At 58.0% G+C, this 18,513-nt stretch overlaps 1 protein-coding gene across 1 annotated transcript; it reads right to left on the minus strand.

Annotated features, from left to right (window-relative positions):
* Positions 1 to 306: 306 nt before the first annotated feature.
* On the minus strand, positions 307 to 13,543 carry AQP1 (aquaporin 1 (Colton blood group)). Its single transcript, XM_046021324.1, has 4 exons — positions 13,080 to 13,543; positions 3,515 to 3,679; positions 3,162 to 3,242; positions 307 to 2,416 (listed from the first exon to the last, which is right to left on the minus strand). Exons 1-4 carry the CDS (start codon positions 13,467 to 13,469, stop codon positions 2,237 to 2,239), a joined length of 816 nt encoding a protein of 271 aa, XP_045877280.1. The 5' UTR covers positions 13,470 to 13,543; the 3' UTR covers positions 307 to 2,236.
* Between the last annotated feature and the right edge of the window lie 4,970 nt (positions 13,544 to 18,513).

The raw sequence follows: 18,513 nt of genomic DNA on the forward strand, positions 1-18,513 counted from the left end.
TGGGCCACCCTCTGAGGAGGGCCAAGATTTGATGGGGCTGTCACACTTCAATCCTGCTTTCCCCCATGTCTTTCATACTCTGTCACCAAAAATGACCCCTACCGGGGGGCAGAACTCTGTTACACAGGTGGAGCTCTGGGGTGAGGCTGTGTCCACCCACTGAGACCAGGTACCCTCGGGGCAGGAAGGCAGGCAGCCACTCCCCCTCAGACTGGGTCCACAGTGTGGGCACCCATCTTCTCTCTGACCCCGAGAGCCTTTGTAGGAACACAGTACCCAAAGAAGAAAAACTACAGGAAGCTCAGATGACCTTATAAGTCATTTCCTTTATTTTCTTAACAGAGAACGAACTTCCGATTCCAAAGAGACACAGAGGCAGAGCGGACAGATGCGGGGTCTGGCAGGCAGCAGTCAGAACCAGGCAGGAAGTGGGCCTGACCCCCTCCCCTCCAGCAAACCCCTTGCCCCTCCTGGCTTCTGACCACTGCCCAGGCAGAAACCGAGCAGCTGGGAATAAGAGGGGCCAGTCTCCCGGTCCAGGGAGTAGCCAGAGACATGGCCTCGGTTGCTAGGCCTGGCCAAGTCATTATCTAGCTGTGGGACCTTGGACCTCAGTTTTCTTATCTGTTAAATGAGCTAGAAGTCCCTGCTAGGGAATGATGGAGAAGAGAGTGTGTAGATGTTACGATGTGTCGGCGACCAGTTAGGGCTACCTGGTTGTCCTGCTGCTTTCAGATAATCTGCAGATGGAGTCACTTGGGTTTTGTCACCATCATGGCTATAGGCTTGCTGGGGGACCTGCTCTGGCCCCAATGGGATTGGACAGACCATGGAGACAGCTGCTCCCAAAACAGACTCTCTCCTCTGAGATGGTCCTGGGGTGGTGTTGGGAGCTACATGATCAGGCCAAAGACAACTATCCCCCCAGGTAAATGAGAAGGGAAGCCTGTGGCTTGGGGTCACATAGCAAGCGTGTGCAGGCCACCCAGCTGCCCCAAATGCCTCCAACCAGGAGTTCAGCAATAAGTGGGGGACTCTGCTCCTTCCCCCCACCCCAGCATCAGCTAGGAGTTTGGAAGCCCCCCTCAGGGTCCAGCAAGGGCCATGTGCCTCCATGGGCTGATCCGCATCATGGTCCCCTGGGTTTGGGCTTGGGGCTTCAGATAACCAATTTCCCTTTAAAAACACACACACCTGCATAAGCGTGACCTGTGTCTACACTGGCAGGAGGAAACAGAGAACCACAGGACAATTAAGATGATGCAACAATAGGTGGGCAAGGCTGACTAAAACCCTATGAAGGAGCAAGGGTATTGCTCCTTTGCGCTCCATTTGATACCATCCTGCGACAGCTGACCCCATTCCTGCTGCATAGGGGTCGGCCCTTCTCCCTCACAGACAGGGACTTCTCATGACCTGGCCTGTCTGTTGGTCTACTGCTCTGAACCACGTATGTGTATGTCCTTGTGTCCTTGTGTTCGCACAGGTCTGTACTATAACTCTCCCCTTGGAAAAGAACCGGGGCAAGTGGAAAAGCTACTGGTCCATACTACACCTTCTAGAACCCACAGAGTATCTTACACTTACAGAATGGAGAGGCCTCGAGCCCAGAGAGCTCTCCCTGTCCCTGCCACTCTACAGATGGGGTCACAGGGGCCCTAAGATACGGACGATCACAAGGTCATGCAGCAAGTCTGGGGGCAGAGGTGGGGCTGCAGATCAAGCCAAACCACAGGAATGAAGCTGGTCTGCCACTTGCCCTACCATACACCTCCTGGGATCTCTTCCCCTTGGAGCACCCTTGGGGGCAGAGAGACTGTTCCAGAAGGAGGGCCACGCCCAAAGGCACAAAGCAAACAGGGCAGTGCCCAAGAGACCTGTCGCGGGCGAGCCGTGGAGCACCTCTGGGATGAGGCGGACTTCCTGGCACACCTTCCATCACACTCCGAGGGGATAGCTTAGCAGGGTGGGTCCCTCTCTTTCACCTCCTCCATGACTCCAAGGGAGTGAGTGATTGGTAAATCTTGGTCCCCAGGAAGCCCAGAGGCCAGGAAACAGAGAAAGAGAAAGAAAGTGATAGAAACAGTCCTGAACCAGGCTTGACCACGCAGTTCTGGAGGATCTTTGGGAAGTGACGTTGGCCAGCTTGTCAGAATGTCTGCAACAGGATTTTCCCCTCCCCGCCCTCCACCCGCCCCTGCCCTACCCCCACGTGGGTGCCCGGGCTAGGGCCTCTCTATTTGGGCTTCATCTCCACCCTTGAGTTGATGTCATCGCCATCCAGGTCGTACTCCTCCACCTGGCCGCTGGTCCACACCTTCACGCGGTCCGTGAGGTCGCTGCTGCGCGGGGCCAGGATGAAGTCGTAGATGAGCACAGCCAGAGCTCCCCCGATGAACGGCCCCACCCAGAAAATCTAGGAACAGAGGGGGCGTGCTCAGGGGCTGTCCACCGACGCCCTGGACTCCTCCTCTCCGGGGACATCTGCCCTGAGAGGCACCCCCCACCACCCCACGGCATGGGCTCCCTCCCCATCTGTGCCTGGATTTAGAGGCAGGCAGTGTCGAAGCCCAATGTCCTGATTCCAAGGCTCACAGAGCACGTCCAAGACATCACTACCCCAGGACGCTGCCAGGGGGCCTCTCCTTGCCTCCATGTGCCCCTGTTCGGGGTGCCTGGTGTGACTGGGCCAACCCTGTCCCACCCCCCACCCCCCCAGTGTCAGAAGGGCCACAGGAAGGTCTAGCTTAATAAACGGTGGCCTGAAACAGTCACATGGACAGGAAGAACAGCTCCATCCGCTGAGCGCTGACTCTGTGCCACGCTCAACCTACAGGGGTGAGGCCGTCGGTCCCAGAGGCCACCCTGGGAGTTAAGTAGGGTTCACGACACCCCACTTCACCGCTCAGAGAATGACAGCGTGCCTGTGTCGCACTGAATGGGAAAAGGGCAGGGCCATGATTGGGCCTGGCTCCCCATCAGGCTGCCGGGGCGCTGCACCACACCACCCCCGTGTCAGGCCTTGCTTTCCCGATTTCCTTGTCCCTTTTGGTCTCCCAGAGCCTCCGTGATGAGAGAGGATGCCACAGGGTGGAGCTGGGACAGTCACTCAGCACCGAAACCTCCTGCCTCCCCCCGGGGATAGCCCTGCGACCCCTTACCCAGTGGTCCTTGAAGTTGTGTGTGATCACAGAGGAGCCGAAGGACCGGGCGGGGTTGATGCCACAGCCTGTGTAGTCGATCTGAGAGGGGCAGGGTGAGAGGCAGAAGGGGGAGATCCAGAGAAGTAGACAGAGGGAGAGGGGACATGGTGACACACAGACAGAGAACAGGGAGGTGACAATCAGACCCAGAAAAACAGGGGCACACTGACCCAGAAAGATGGTCAGGAGGTCCCCGTGCTGCCCTCTCAGAGCAAGACCCTGGCTCCAGGGTCCTACCCCTGACAGGGTACCCCAACCGCCCTGCCTGGCCCTGTTCTCCCCATTCCCAGCTGGGGAGGCTCCACACTCACCGCCAGCAGGTGTCCCAGGGCCACGGAGAGGCCGATGGCGAGAGGTCCTGAGCCCCCGAGGTCCCGGCGCCTCCTATCCGTGGTGGCAAGCACACACAGCACAAGCTGCAGGGTGCCGATGATCTCGATGCCCAAGCCCTGACCAGAGTTCACGCCAGGAGCCAGCTGTAGGGAAGAGGGACAGCAACGTCTGTTGAGCAGGTAAGGTGGGGACTGTGTCCTAGGATCCCCCCCCCCGACCCTGGGCCCCGGCACCTCTGTGTCCTTGGAGCCCATCACAAGCCCCCCTGCTGGGCCCACCCCAGCACACAGCATGGGTAGTGGGCACCAGGCTTTGTCCCTCCCATAGCTTTGAGGAGTTGTCAGCCCGGCCCCTGTTACCTGCCTCCACCCTCTGTGCTCTGCCTGGAGGCCGGAGAAGGCTGGGAGGGAGCCGGGCCTCTGCCTCCAGCTCCAGCCAGCGAGGGCATCCTGGGGTACCAGAGTACCCGAGGGGAGGTGCAAGCCCCACATGTGGGAGGGCGCACCTGGACACATGGCTTCACACCCCACAATTCCAGAACATTCCACCCCATTCCCTGCTGTTTCTAAAACTCCCAAAGCTGGGGAGGGTCTTCATCGGTTAGCTGGCCGGGCTCCCTTAGTTTCTGAAATCCTTGTGGCTGTCTCCCTTGCCGCCCCGCCTTCTGCCTCCTACCCCACCTTGTCTGTCTCTCCCTTTTCTTCTCTGCCCTCCCTGTTTTCCCTTCCCTCCTGGACCAGCCCCCCTCCATCTCCCTGGCCACATAGGCCCCGCCACCACCGTCTGGCTGCCACTTGCTCTTGGGCCGCTTTTAGAAACATGACTCATGGAAAAAGAAGGGAATGGGAGCTGCCATGAGGTCATCAGAGCCCTCCCCCTGCAGCTGCACCAGGAAGACCCCTCCCCAGGGAGCCCCCACACCCTCCCCTTTGTGGTCCCAGGGGCCAGGTGCACCCACACAGGGGAGCTGAGCCACATGGACAAAGGCCCACTGGCAGAGACACCCAGATGTGGCCATGCAGTCTCCTTCCTCCAGGTAGAGCTGGTGTGTCCAAATAAGCCTGAACTTAAAGTCTCATCCTGGAGACGAAGGGAGAGGGGGTGGTCCTCCAAAGCTGGGGGACATTTTATAAGACCGTAGGTGGGGGGCTCTCCTCCATCCCCCCAACCCCCGAGTTTTCTCAGCCCCACCCTGAGGCCATCTTACAAGAACAATTCTCTTCCCGCCTTTGTCTGCAGTCCTGGGTCACAGGGAAAGTGACTCACATCCCCTCCCCTGTGCAGCAGCCCCAGCTCTAGGCTTTTCCCAGCGAACCCCAGAACTGTGACCCCTCAGCCCAGCCAGCCCTCTGGGCAATGCCCGGTTTTCTTCCCATCCCTAGGTTGGGTGGTAGAGGCAGAAGCCTTGCGTTCAGGTCCTGACACTCCCCCTTGGGGCTGCCATGGCCATGGCCTTTCTCCAGTCTGATCCTCAGTTTCCCTATCTGTAAAATAGCTTTCCCTGCCCACTTTCCAGAGTGGCTGGAGTTTCCAAGGCAATGGGGTGGGGAGGGTCTTGGGGCATTTGGGAAGGGCTGCAGAGGCAGGAGGGACCAGGACAGCTGTGGCTTTGCTCTTGTTCTTTCTCACCTTATCTGCTGGACTAAGGGACAGGGGGAAGAGGAAGGGCCCTGAATAGGATTGTGCAGACAAGAGTGAGGCCTGCCAGGAGCTATAACGAGCTCCATGGAGGTGAGGCCCATGAGACTGGGCCGGGCTGCAGAAATGCCCATCCCACTCACGCCTGCTTCTGCCCTCCTGACAGTCTTCAGGAAGCCCAAGGCTCCTCTTCCTGCTCTCTCCTCGGCTCTCCAGGCTCAGCCTAATTATTAGCTGGCAGGAGTCCAGAAACCAGGGCTGGCACGCTGATTAATGGAGCCATCGTTCTAAGTGGCTCCTGCCTCCTAGCCTCCCCCATCCCCACCCTCTCACAGATGTGGCCTGGGCAAGCTCATCTCCTCCCCCAATTCTTAACCAGGTCTGAGTATCCCAGCCCCTGCTCGGCCCAAAGGCACAGGTATTCATGCAAAGTGAGCAGAGCCAGGGGCCCAGGGCCATGCCCAGCTCTTTGAGTCCACGGGAAGTGGAGGGGGTGGCCACCTGCCCTGGGAACTCTGCGTTATACCTCCTTTCCTGACCACCCAGAGCCTTAGCTCAGAACGCCATGGGTTGATGAACTTCCTCTGCTAATAGCCATCACCACCAGCACCACCAGGAAGCCTCCCCTGATTGCTTCTGTGTCTGCTGACCACTTCTTCTTCAAACCTCCAACGCACTTGTGTGACTTACATTGGGCAAAACTTGATGATTCAGTACCGAAAGGGATAGTTAAAGGTCTGCTGAAAGTGGATGTCCAGAAGAAAGCAGGTAAAAACTCCAAATAATGTTATTGTTTACAACCCATTTAATCATAAACAATTGCTTAAAGAGGGCTGATCTCAGTTGTGGTCACTTGGTATTGAAAAAAAAAAAATGTTTGCGCATTCCCAGGGACTTTTGCCCAGCTTAGTGTTATACACCACTGATTAACCCCCTTCAAAAAAAAAAAAAAAACCATTAGTTTTATGAATATAAGTTTGAACAACAGAATAAGCCCCACATTGAATCTGAAGCATCAGAAAGAAGCAAGCCCTCCATTTTCACATCAAATCCAGGTAAGTCTCCTCAAGGCCCAGTTCACACCCCACCGACTCCAAGAAGCTTCCCCTAGACCCTGGCTGGAATTACCTAATGCGGCTGCACCATCAGGGCTCTCACTGAACCGCCTGCAACTCTTGCCGGGAAGTAAACTTCCAGCCTCCTCTGTGGGTGCTTCAGACCCCTGGCCTGGGAGCTTGGTAAGGACGGAGTGGGAGACCTTCCCCTCTCACTGCCTGGACCTCAGAGGAGACACTTGCCGTATAGTGAAAGAAGTGGCAGAGAATGCTGATTTTCTAGAAGTTCCACCCTCTCTAGAGGCAGCCTGGCTCCAGGGATGCTCTCTGGATTTAGGGCTGGTTTACCTGCTTTTTGGCTGGGACACCACAGGCCAGTCATTAGTTTTCGTGGGTCTTACGGGGAAGCCCGTGCAAGCCTCCGTGAGGTAATGGATGAGGGGGCTGAGACCCAGGAGGAGATAGCAAAGCCATCTCATCCCAGCCAAGGATCCTGACTATCTACAGGTCCAGCCAAGGGACCTGGCTGTTTCCAGCTTGGACCGAGGGGCAGGTGGAAGATGGGTCTATAGCTGCCAGTGTGACCCAGGCTCCGGGACGGCGGGAGAAGGAGCGTACAGGGCTGAGCTCTCTAGACAGTGGGCCTCAACCCATCCCTGCTGCCCATGGACAGGATGACCAAGTCGCTGCCTAGGCCTAGGGCCCCAACTCGACCTGGACGCCCTGGTGACTCATCCTTGGGAAACAGCAGGTTCCAAAACGGGCCTGGCTGAGCATCCAGTCTTGAAAAACAGGGGAGGGGAGACTTCGAGGCCTGCCCCATTTGCCCACTGCGTCCAGGACTCAGCACTCACAGTCAGAGGGACCTCAGTGGGTCCCTTGTGTCACTCCTTGATGGGTATTCCTGTGTGCATGTCCCTCCAGGTAAACAATGCTTTGTGTGCCTCTGTGTATCTTTGTAGGCTGGTGTCTGCAGGATCTAGGGGTGACTGTATGTGTCCGGGGGTGACTCTCCTTTTCTTTTTCATTAGATATTTAGAGGCTTATTACATCATAATTGAATGACAAGTCTATCAAAGAGCTACATAAATTTGAAACCTGTATGCGCCAAACAAGATAGCCTAGAAAAAATGACAACTGACAGAACTGTAAGGCGAATTTGGTCACTCAGCCACCAGAGCGGGAAGAGTTTACCAGCCCTCTCTCAGAAATGGATAGGCTAAAGCAGTCAGACACTATAAATAGCAGCAACGGGAAGGATTTGAGCCTCATAATTAACAAGCTTGATTTAAGGAAAATGAATAAAGTCCTGCACCCCAAATTTGAGAATATCCCCTCGCTTTCAGCCCCCATGTGGACACGCAGACCAGCTGGTCATGTGTTAGCCTGGGTGTCCCAGCTGTCTCTGAGAATCTTGATCACACACGAGCCATCTCCTGCCACGGTGGGGCTCTGTGTGTCTGGGGGTCTCTCTGTGGCGCATGGCCCTGCATGACCGTGCTGGGCGTCTGGTGGAACTTTTGAGTGTGCCGTCCTGTCCCTCGGCAGCAGAAGTGCCACCACTAGCTAGGGACAGGGGTCGAGAAGGGAAGGAGGCCCCCATGAGGGACAGAGTGAGCAGTGGATTTCAGAAGGTCCTTATTTGCTCGCAGAAGCCACTTCATCTTCCTGACAAGAAACAATACACAAAACAATGGCTTCCTCCCTCCCTCCCTCCTTCTTTTCCTTACTCCAAGGCAGTCCCCACCCTCCTGCCGGGGAAAGGAAGAAGCTCATTGAGAAGCACTTATCCCACCCTCCTGGGATCCGGGGGCCTGAGTGGGACTGCTCAGGCTTGCAAATGTGCTCTACGCCCACCTGTGTGTGCCTCCCCACCCCCGTGCTGTGTGTGTGTGTGTGTGTGTGTGTGTGTGTGTCAGTGAAGTGTGAGTATGTGCACTTTAGAGCAGCAGAAAGAACAAAGGGCCACGAGGCAAGCTGGGGGCCTGCTCCTGCCCTGCCCTGATCAGCTACACAACCCAACAATCTCAATGCCTCTTTGGCCTCAGTTTCCGGATCAATAAAATGGAGGCACTGGCCCAGATGTTAACCCCAGGATGCCTTCAGCCTGACATGGAACCCCTGCGCCCAGGACCTGCAGTCCTGGTCAGGATCGTCAGTGCAGGATTCCCACAGAGCCATCTGGACTGGAGTCTCAACAGGGACAAAGCCTGTTCCAGGATCTCCTTCTCAGAGCAGCCGGAAGCAGGCAGATTCTACCCTCAAGCCCTTATGGACTCAGGGGCAGGCCCATCCCAATTGTATCTGCCTCTTTATGGTCCCAGTGGTAGGATTTCAGGCACTGACAGGAGCTGCTGCTGGAAATAGGGCATTTTCCAGTCTTTTCTACCATCTACTGATTTGGGGTTCTTAACGCCACTGGAGTGCAGCTCCTTGGTGCATGAAGATGGCCCTTCATTTAGCCCTGTAAGCCACCAATGGGGGGTCAAGGAGCTCCCCAGTTCCTGGGAAGACACCCTGGCTGAGGGGACATTGACCACGACATTTTCCTGCCCACACCTGCAGGCATGTTGACTCAGCCCCAGCTATTCAGGAGGCCCCAGACCCATTGGAGCTTCCAGAGGGCAGGGACCATGCCCCTCCCCCTCCCCCCACTTCCTCACTCCCAGGGAGGCTCTGCCAGCAAGAACGAGGGGCTCTTAGGGAAAGCCTTCCTGAGCCAGTCCCTACGGGGTGGATGTGGGACATGTCTGTCTGGCCTGGGGAAAGCCCTGGTGCTGGAGGAACCCCCACTGGGTGGGGCCCTAGAGAAAGTGGGGAACACTCCGGGACTAAGCTCATGTTGTGGGGCACTCCATGGAATTGGTCTGCAATGAAGTAAGAACTCAAGGCATGAGAAGGAGGCGGTGACCTGGGGGCCAGGAGGGAAGGCGAGTCGTCACAGACTGGGCTGCCTCGCCCTTTCAGACAAGAGGTTGCCAGAGTGAGCCCTGGGTAAGGCCAGGTTTTGGGGTGGGCAGCATGGGCCTGGCAGGGCTGCTCCAAGGCCCTTCACAGAGAAAAGCACCTCAGAATTTTCCGTGGTGAGGGAAGTCACCACAAAGCTCCCGCCTCTCTTTGCCCTCCCCCTCATCTGGTTCCGGCTGGAACCCGTAATTATAGGTCCCAGCTAGGGCACCTCCACCCAGCCCCCAGCCTCCTCTCTGGGCACGTCCATCTGAAAACTGGCTTCCCCTTCCCCAAGCCCTCCCCAACTCTGAAGAAGGCAGAGGGACCCTCAACCCTGGAAGGACTCGTGGCCAGTGCGGGCAAGGGGGGCTAACAGGGAAGGGACAACCCTTTCACTCTGTGCTTAGGGAAACTGAGCCCAGGAAACTGGGGAAGGTGAGAGTTTAGGGCTGAGATCAGGCCCTGGATGGAGCAGACAGAGGCAGTCCCCTGGCAGTCAGACCCAGAATCTGCAGGGCTGAGAGAAAGACCCCAAAGAGGAAAGGTTTGCCCTGCCTGAGTCCCTCGGGGGCTAAAATCCCAGGCCTCCAGTCCCCTCTCAGACACAGGCAGACACTAACCTCAATCCTGACCATCCACCCTCCAGAGTCCCAGCCTCCCACCAACACCACCCTGCAGAGACATCCCCCCCGTCTCTGACCTCCCACTGCCACCTTGCGTGCGCTCATGCCCTTTCTCTACCTGGAAGCCCTTTCCCTGTCTCCACATTCAGGCTCCCATGGCACTTCCTCCTTGAAGCCTTCCTGGCCCTCCCCATGGTGCAGAGGCAGAAATTCCCTTGCTGCCCTGACACGTCTTATCACACCTGCCTCCTGCCCAGTATCACAGGCCACTGTGCTGTGCAAAGGGCTTATCTTGCCCACCAGGGGCCATGGTCACCCAGGGTAGGGAGCCGGCTGACTCAGAGCCCGTCTGGCCCCCAGAGGTCCCAGGCCAGTTTGCGGGGAGCATGTGAATGAGCTGGAGAGGGGAAGAATAAAAAGAGCCGGCTAACAGTCAGGTTTGGGAGCATCTTTCATTTCGCAGAGCCCAGACACACCCTGTGCCTCGATTTCACAGATGGAAACTGGGGCCACACAGGCAAGACCGCTGGCATGAAGCACGGTAGTGTCTGGGTAGGGCAGGGCCAGATAAGGCCACCAACCCCTGATTCTGACACTCTCATTTTAGGCTGAAATTGGGGTTTGGCTCTTAGAACCAGCCAGGATCCTATAGGCGGGACAGATGGTCTCTCCAGGGTGTATCCCAAGCCCTGACTCAGTGAGAAGAAAGTTGTCCCCACTATGCCCCCGGGGACACCCCCTGACTCACCCCAACCACTTCCTGCCGCTTCTTTCCCTATTTTCCTTAGGAATCTCCATGCCAACAAAGGGCTCCACCTAGGTTTGGGCCAGGGTGGGGTCCAGGGCCCAGGGGGCTGTGGGAGCCTCCCTCAGAGCCTGGAGGAAAGAGTGTGTCACTCGCTGCATAGATGGCTCTCTGCCCCTCTTAAGGCATTGGGACCACCTGCCAGCTGCCTTCAGATCCCTTCAGATCCCAGGTTCAGGATCTGCAGGAGTCCCTGGGTGAGATGCTTTGTTTCTAGGCCCAGGACTTGTACTTCTGAGCCCCCAACTTCCACGGTATAGACAGGACAGTTCCTGCATCCCACCGCAACACTCAGTACCCCTACATTCGGCATGCCCCGTCCTTGGACTCGTCTTAGCCAGACCCTCCTGGGAACGGTGATAATAAGCTCAAGTCCACAATGTAAGCTTGCTGGTAGTACAGGCAGGGCCAAGAAATATTTAGAGACCCAGGTTCCCCAGCTCCAGGGCAACTCAACAAGTTAGCGCAGACAGGACTTGAACCTGGTGTGCATGCCTCTGAGACCTGGCTTGACCCCAGCCTGAGCCAGTCCCTTTTTCTCCTCCATCAGCAACCTGCCCAGCCCAGGCATCCAGGTAACACTGGAAAATGGAGGCCAGGGAAAGGAAAGGACACCGGAATAGGGTGCAGCCAGATCATTACCCCATAGCAGGCGGCTGCCCTCCCTGCCTCTACCAAAGATGCCCAAATCAGAGCACAAAGTTGGCCAACAGATGACTGTCCCGCCTGTCCCTCGAGAAGGTAGGTCAAGATGGGGCAGGTCTGCAGAAATTCAAACCTTCCCCTTAGGAGGACCGCCTTCCCCCCACCTCCCGCCATTACACCCCACTGTGAACCTGACCCTACCCAGGGAACACCCCATCGGGCACCAGGCTTTGCCCTTCTGCAGAGACCGAGGCTTGGAGCAGCGCGGTCTGCCAGAGCTCCGGTCCCTTCCACCCACCTCGGCCACATCTTTCCTGACTAAAGTCTAAACTCCAGCCTGCAGGCTAATCTTCAATCTTGGGCCGAGCAGCAGTTGGCTCTGCAAGGGGGCTGGGTAAGGTGTCACTGTGACACCAGAAGTGCTAATCCCCCCCTGCGGCAAGGCCGTGCCAGCTGCCCTCTGCACCAGACCTTACCAAGCCTCCCCGCAGCCGCAGCTCCAGGCTCTGAACTTTGGCTGGGAAGTAAGGGAACAATTGCTATAGTCGCCTGCCACTGTCTCTGAGGAGCCCTTGGCCACCTCCCTCGATGTCCCTACACCCGCCCGCCTGCCTTGCCCTGGCCAGCCTCCTTTCTGAAGATCCGACTCCTCCTCTGTGCTCCTTCGCCTCTCCCCTTCCCTGGGAAGGCACTCTCCAAGACTTCCTCAGCCTCTCTCAGGCCAAATTTCCCCCTGCTGTGGCCCAAGCCGGGTCTGAGTTTGCACTTGGCGGAGGGGTTGGAAAAGCCCTGGTCTGCGACAGCAGGAAACTGCCGCCAACGGCCAATTAGCGGGGCTAAACAGCGGGGGAGGAATTCTTTACAGCAGCCTGCCCCCCAACTCACCAACATCTGCTCACCATTAGTGCCCCCGCCCAGACCCCACCAGAGCCAGGAGCAGTGGGCACACGCAGGTATATGCTCACCCCCGCCCGCTTACACCGCAGCATGGACACTTGCAGACGTGCTTCCAGATGTGGGCACACACGGGAACGCGCAGCTTACACAAGCCCGGAGACCCATGCCGACATCCACGTGCACACACCGTTCACACACACAAACACATGTGCCACACCTCACGGGGCCGGTGGCAGAGTGCAGACAGGAGGCCAGATGTCCCCACCCCAGCCGCCGCCCCACACTGCAATCCAGGAAAGCCACCTGCCAACAGCCCAGAGAAGGTTTTCTCTCCCCTTCCACCCCCAGCTTTGTCTAATTCCTGGGGGCCAAGGAGCAGGGGGGACTTCCTCCTTGAAGGCGGTGTGTCGGGCACCTGTGTGAATGAGGGGCGGGCTGGGAACCCGTGGGGCCTCCCACCTGGGTCCTGCTCACTCTTGCTGAGCAGATGCAGATGCGCCAGGACTCGGGCTAAGGGTGGCTGGGGACAGTGGGTAGTGTCTCCCCAGGGTCCAGGCTGTAGGACGAGGGAGTTGGCTGCACCGGCAGGCTGAGGGGGGGGGTCACAAAACTACAGCCAAGGGGTGAGGAACTGCTGGCCCCAACCTTAGTTGGGGGACTAAGCTCAGAGCTTAGTCCCCATAACAGACGCCCACAGGGGACACTGGCAAGACGGCTGTTCTCTGGGTCTCAGCCTCCCACAGCGCCTGGAAGAAAATGGGCTCCGGGCTGCAGATGTAGCTGAGCTCCAGCCCCGAGTCCACATGACCTTCAGCCACCTAATGTCCTCTCTGCTCCTCAGTGTCCCCATCTGCACGATGGGTGGAGGATAAGACCCCAACCGTCTCTGCTCCCCGCCAGAGCCCCAAGTGCCTGGGGCCACCCCACTTACCTCATTTCGGCCGAGCGAATTGTGGGGCAGGGAGGAGGTAATGCCCGAGAGGATGGCGGTGGCCACGATGGCACCCACGCACTGGGCGACAATGTACATGACGGCCCGGAGGATGCTGATCTGACAGCTGAGCAGCAGCCCCAGCGTGACGGCCGGGTTGAGGTGGGCACCACTAATGTGGCCCACACTCTGGGCCAGTGTGGCGATGCTCAGCCCGAAGGCCAGGGACACCTTCACGTTATCCTGGGGCGCACCTGCTGTCTGGTTGTTCCTCAGCGGGTAGTTGAAGCCGAGAGCAGAACCGATGCTGATGAAGACGAAGAGGGTCATGGCCAGGAACTCGGCCACCACTGCCCTCCAGAAGATCTTCTTCTTGAACTCGCTGGCCATGCTGGCAGGGGGCTTGGCTGGATACCGCTGCCTGGTGCTCGACTCCCTCTGAGAGCTGAGCCACAGCCCGGGCTGGGCCTATTTATAGGGCCCCGAGTGGTTGTGGGGGGAGGAGAGGAGGGGGGAGCACAAAGGGAGGAAGGCCTCTCTTTGCTCCTGGCCCGCCCCATACTGCACGGGCCTCCTCTCAGCGATGGATGCAGACACAGCTCTGCTGTCGGCCTGCCAACTTTTTTCCCTCCCTCCTCTCCCCCCTCCCTCCCTCTCTCCCTCCGCCCTCAGCCCTGCCCAGCTCCAGGAGGCAGGCAGGAGGCAGCCACTGCTCTAATAGGCTTTGGGAAATTCCTCCAAGCTGGCCCCACTCAGGGGGCCAGAGAAATTCAGGTGTCCCCGCCCTACGTGCAAAGCTCAGGGGGTGCCTATGGGCAGAGCCAGGAGCTCTGGGGTGGGCGGGCGGGCTGGGCTCAGCAGGTGGACGTTGCCTTCCTTGGAGGTGGGGCACCATGAATCCTGCTTGCCTGGCATCCCCATCCTGCCCCATAGTGGGGTTAGTCTAGAGACAGGGGCACAGGGGTCCCCATGGCCATTCTGGGCCTCCTGCACCCCAGCCCAGCCCTGGCTGCTGGATGTCACTTTAGGGATGTCCCAGGGCCCAGCACCACAGGCCAGGCCCAGCTAATGGAGGAACAGAGACATCAGGAGGCACAGAAAGCTCATCTGTGGCCCACCCTATACTCTGTGGTCAAGGGCAGGCCCAAGATAGGCAAGGACGTGGAAAGTACCCACTCTGGGAGGCCTCATGCTTCTGGAGCAATTTGAACTAACTTCCGGGCAGATGGAGAAAGTGGGGTCAGTTTAGGCTTTTTCTCTCCAAAGCTGCTTGCTGGCAGACCACGGGGAGAGGGCAGACATGGCAGGCTAGCCTGGAGACAAGAGGGCAAGAGGAGAGAAGGAGAGAAGGCCCAAGAGAAAGAGAGAGACAGAGACACAGCCTGAGAAGGGAAGAGGAGAGAAGACAGACAGACAGAGGAAGACAGACGGATAGAATGAAAGAGGAAAAGGGAAGCAGAATGCCCACAACAGTGGAAGTGAAAGAGTGATCTCAGGCCAGGCTGAGAGGGAGAGATAGCCAGGGAGCACAGAGGGTGAGGAGACAAACTGGAAAAAGAGGAGATAAGACTAGAACCAGAGGCAAGAAGCTAAAGGGGAAAGATGGGGGAGGGGAGGGGAAGAGGCCGCTCTGCAGAGCCCCATGGTCCAGCCTGTGCCCTATCAGAGACCCCACAGCAGCCGTTTAGCTGTACAAGCAACTGGACTCCCACAGCCTGGAGCTCCTGCCAGCCTGGGGAGGTCCCCCGCCTGTGGGGAGGGGAAGAGCTGCCAGGCGGCGCTGGGGAGGTGGGCGGGGCCAAGACTGGAAGGGAGGGGCCCTCTCTGGCTCTCTCCTCCCACCTCCCCGCAGGCCCCTCCTCAGTCCTACAGGTGAGTGTTGGCTTCTCCCCATTTTACAGGAGGCAAACTGAGGCTCAGCAAGGGGAAGGGCTGCTCTAAATTCTGCATGCTCCAAGGGCAGGGCCAGGATGAGCGTGCAGGTCTCACCCCTCCTGTGTGCAGGGCTGTGGTCACCGAAGTCCACCTGCATGCCTGTAGGTACGGGATGGGGATGCAAGGCTGGGGGTCAGCGCGGTGACAGGTGGGCGCTGTGTGTTCCGAAAGCCCCAGCTGCTGGAAGTCATCTGTGCCTTAGTAACCATCCAAGAGAGGGACCCAGCCGGACTGGCCCCTTCCCAAAACCTGCCACGCCTTTCCTCAATGCAACTCTTGTTTGGCTTTCCATGCCCCAGGGAGCTCCTCATGCCCTGGCCCTGGACATCCACAGTGTTCTCCAGCCCCCTGAGCTTCCTGGACCCGACAGGGCCCACATCTGTCCCGGCCCTCCACCTGGTGCAGGAATGAGGGATGCTGGCAGGTACAAGGAGGCCTGGGGATGGCAGCAGGCCCACAAGGACCACTGGGCTCAGGCCAGTGTGGGGGTACAGCACCTCAGAGAAAACAGGACCCTCCCGTGACAGGGCCCATGGGCCAGGTCAGGACCCATGTAGTTGAGGACGCACAATGTGCTATGTGGGTGCGAGTCACGTGGGACATCCTAACTTGTCCACCAAATATTTATTTGGTGCATGCCATGTGCCATCCTGTTCTTATCTTTGGGGAGACAGTCACAAACCAGATAGCCTAGCTGCTTGTCCTCCTGCAGGCTCCGTGTGTGCACCCAGGCTAGTGGAGCTTGCAACTGTCACAGGCACGGGGGTGAGCACGTCCTTGCCCAAGGCCCACATCCTTCTGGAGCAGGGCTGGACCCAGGGGACCCAGAGGAGGCAAAGCACTTTGGCCAGAGCAAATCAGCTACCCACCAATGTCAGAATGATGTGAGGGTCCTCAGGACAATACCCCGGACACCCACTCTGTCTCCAAACCCCGTCCCCATATCAGTATGGCTTCTGACTTAAATGCCCACTGTTCTGTTCTGTTCCTTTGGGCAAAGGCTCTGCCGTCACCAGGAGACACCATCCAAAGGCAGACCTCTCCGGAATAAGGCCCACCTGACTCACCCACCATCTCCCACAATACCAAGGGGCCTGTGTAGCCTCGGCCTGACAATTTCAATGTGAAAGGAAGAGGACTGCCACCGGGGCCCCAGATCCAGGAAGGCCACGAACCTCGTGACCTTCATCTCCCTGGTCTGCCACAAATTCTGGCCAAACAGGGAAGGAAGGGAAGTGAGGAGAGAGGGAAGGAAGGAGGGAGAAAGGAAACAGTCCCTGGTTGAGGGCTTGTCTTCACCACAACCCTGGAATGCTCCGAGGGTAAGTGATTTGCTAAAGGGTGGCAGAACTAGGATTAGAACTCAGGACCCCCCTAATTCCCACACCCCCTGTCCGGTTCTCTGCCTGCCTGTCAGGGAATCCTCCTGATGGTCTGGTTTCCCAGATGGAATCCTAAGTTTTGATGGCCCAGTTACAAGTACAGGACTGAGGGATCCAGGCCCCAGGACAGGTAGGGGACATGGGGGTAGTGATGAGATGACAGTCCCCAACTTCTCTGCATAATTGGGGTGGGGTGAGGGGCAGATGGGGAAGGAAGCATTGAGCTGAGAGTGGATGCACAGGGAAGCCAGGGAAGGCCAGAGCTACCCCCTCACCCCATGTAGTCCCACCGACCCTGGGAGTGGGCTCTGGGGCAGGGTGCCGTCCCCTGACCAGCTCCTCCTCCAGGGTGGCCTGACTCAGTGAGCAACATGTCCCTCCCATGGCCAGTGGCATGGGCTCAGGCCTGATCCCACAGGCCTGAGCCAGGCTAAATAAGGGGGAGTGCCCTCCCTCCCCAACTCCTGAGCTCTGGGCGGGGCCTGAAGCCACTCAGGCCCGGGCACTGTCTGGCCCTCCCTGAGCAACAGTCTCAGAAAATGGTTTTCCAGATGTGCCTTATTCCTGACGTGCCCAGTGAGGCCCACTTTCCAGTCAGAGCTGGCTGTTCCCAGGACAATCTGGACTCTAGCCCCACCGATGCTGTGGGAGAACCTCAGGCTTTGTCCAGAGCTGGGTGCACAGGTCCTCAGACGGATGTTAAGGTTTGGGACCTCAGGCTGTGTGCATCTGAGAGAAGATGCCCATGGGTGTGGCCAAGGCTGGCACTCTCTTAACCCGAAGCTTCTTGGAGCACAGGACAGAGGGGCTGAGGGGAGTGGACCCTGACTACTGGGCAGGGCAGGGATTTCCACCCACAGTGTGGGTTGTGGGAAACAATGACTTCACTCCCTCTGGGAGGCCCACCAGGAAGATGGAGTTTGAAGCGGAAGGGACCTCTGATAGTAGACGGGCTGTGACCATGCAGTCACCATCGGCTTACCAGCATGCTGGACAAATCTTCCAGAATCTCTCAGGCTGTCCTGAAGGGAGGCAGAGCACACTAAAGGAGGCTGGGAAGATAGGACAAGACCCCAGGAAGGGGGTGAAAAATAACAGAATGCTTTCTCCCAGAGAATCCCTCTGCCCCCCCCACCCCAGCTTTGCCCCCTACCAGGGTGCTCGGCGCATCCTTCCCCTTGATCAAGGACCTGCCAGCCTGGCTCTTGGCTGCACAGATGGGGCCTGTCCCCCATTCCCCCCACCCTGCCGCGACTGCTGGGGAGACGTGGGCCAAGGAGGCATGGGCCTGTGAGGCTCAGCCAGCCCCCCACCCCTGAGCTTGGGGGAACAGAGAATGGACCAAGGTCCAGAGCACAGAGACCAAAAAACAGACAGAATGTCCCCCATGCTCCTCAGCCCAGTCCTTAAGGCACCCCACTCACCACCACCCATTCCCAGCTCCAGACCGGGGCCCTGGTTCCTATGCCCCCAGGCTCACTGTCCCCGGATATTTGCATGTACACTCTTCCCCTGCCAAGCACCTTCCTTTGTTGCCCTTCCCAGCCACACCACCACAACACCTCTCCTGCCCCCTCCTCCGTGGTGACTGTGGTGGTTAAGGCCATGCACTCTCGCCTCCAGAGCCGGTTTCTCACCCCCACCCGTCCTCTAATGGCCTTGTACGGGTGAGTGGGGTTCAAGAACAGGGCTTGCATCTTCTCCCTCCTTGTCCACCATGCCCCCAGCAGAGTTGAGCTTAGGGCTGAGCGTGGGGTGGGGGTGGAAAAGGAGACCATCCAGGAGGTGTCCAAATCCCCTGAAAGACAGCACCCACCTCTCAAAGCTTGTGCCCCTGTCTGACAGAGGACTCCTGGCCTCTGGCCATTCAGGCGTCACACAATCCACAATCCCCCTGAATTCAAAACCGGATTTCGTGGGCCACCAGTAATTGTCCAGAGGCAGAACAATTCAGGAAACTTTCTAAGCTACTTCTCCTCTTGCTGCCTTCCCCCACCCCTGCCTTCTCCAAGTAGTATTGTGTGGCTCATTGTGTGTGTTGGGGCCGGGGGGCAATGTCAAGCCTATTTCTGGAAAGTGGAATTTTCTATTTTGATGTTTTACCAATTCTCCAGCAA

This window comes from Meles meles, chromosome 10 (assembly GCF_922984935.1).
Source record: "Meles meles chromosome 10, mMelMel3.1 paternal haplotype, whole genome shotgun sequence".
Lineage (NCBI taxonomy): Eukaryota > Metazoa > Chordata > Mammalia > Carnivora > Mustelidae > Meles > Meles meles.

Excerpts from the sequence above, each read along its gene's own strand:
- AQP1 (XM_046021324.1), bottom strand. The coding sequence starts at position 13,469 with ATGGCCAGCGAGTTCAAGAAGAAGATCTTCTGGAGGGCAGTGGTGGCC. Across the intron at positions 3,243-3,514 it reads CCCTGGGACACCTGCTGGCG|ATCGACTACACAGGCTGTGG; the intron begins GTGAGTGTGGAG and ends TGCCCCTCTCAG. Across the intron at positions 2,417-3,161 it reads ACAACTTCAAGGACCACTGG|ATTTTCTGGGTGGGGCCGTT; the intron begins GTAAGGGGTCGC and ends CTCTGTTCCTAG.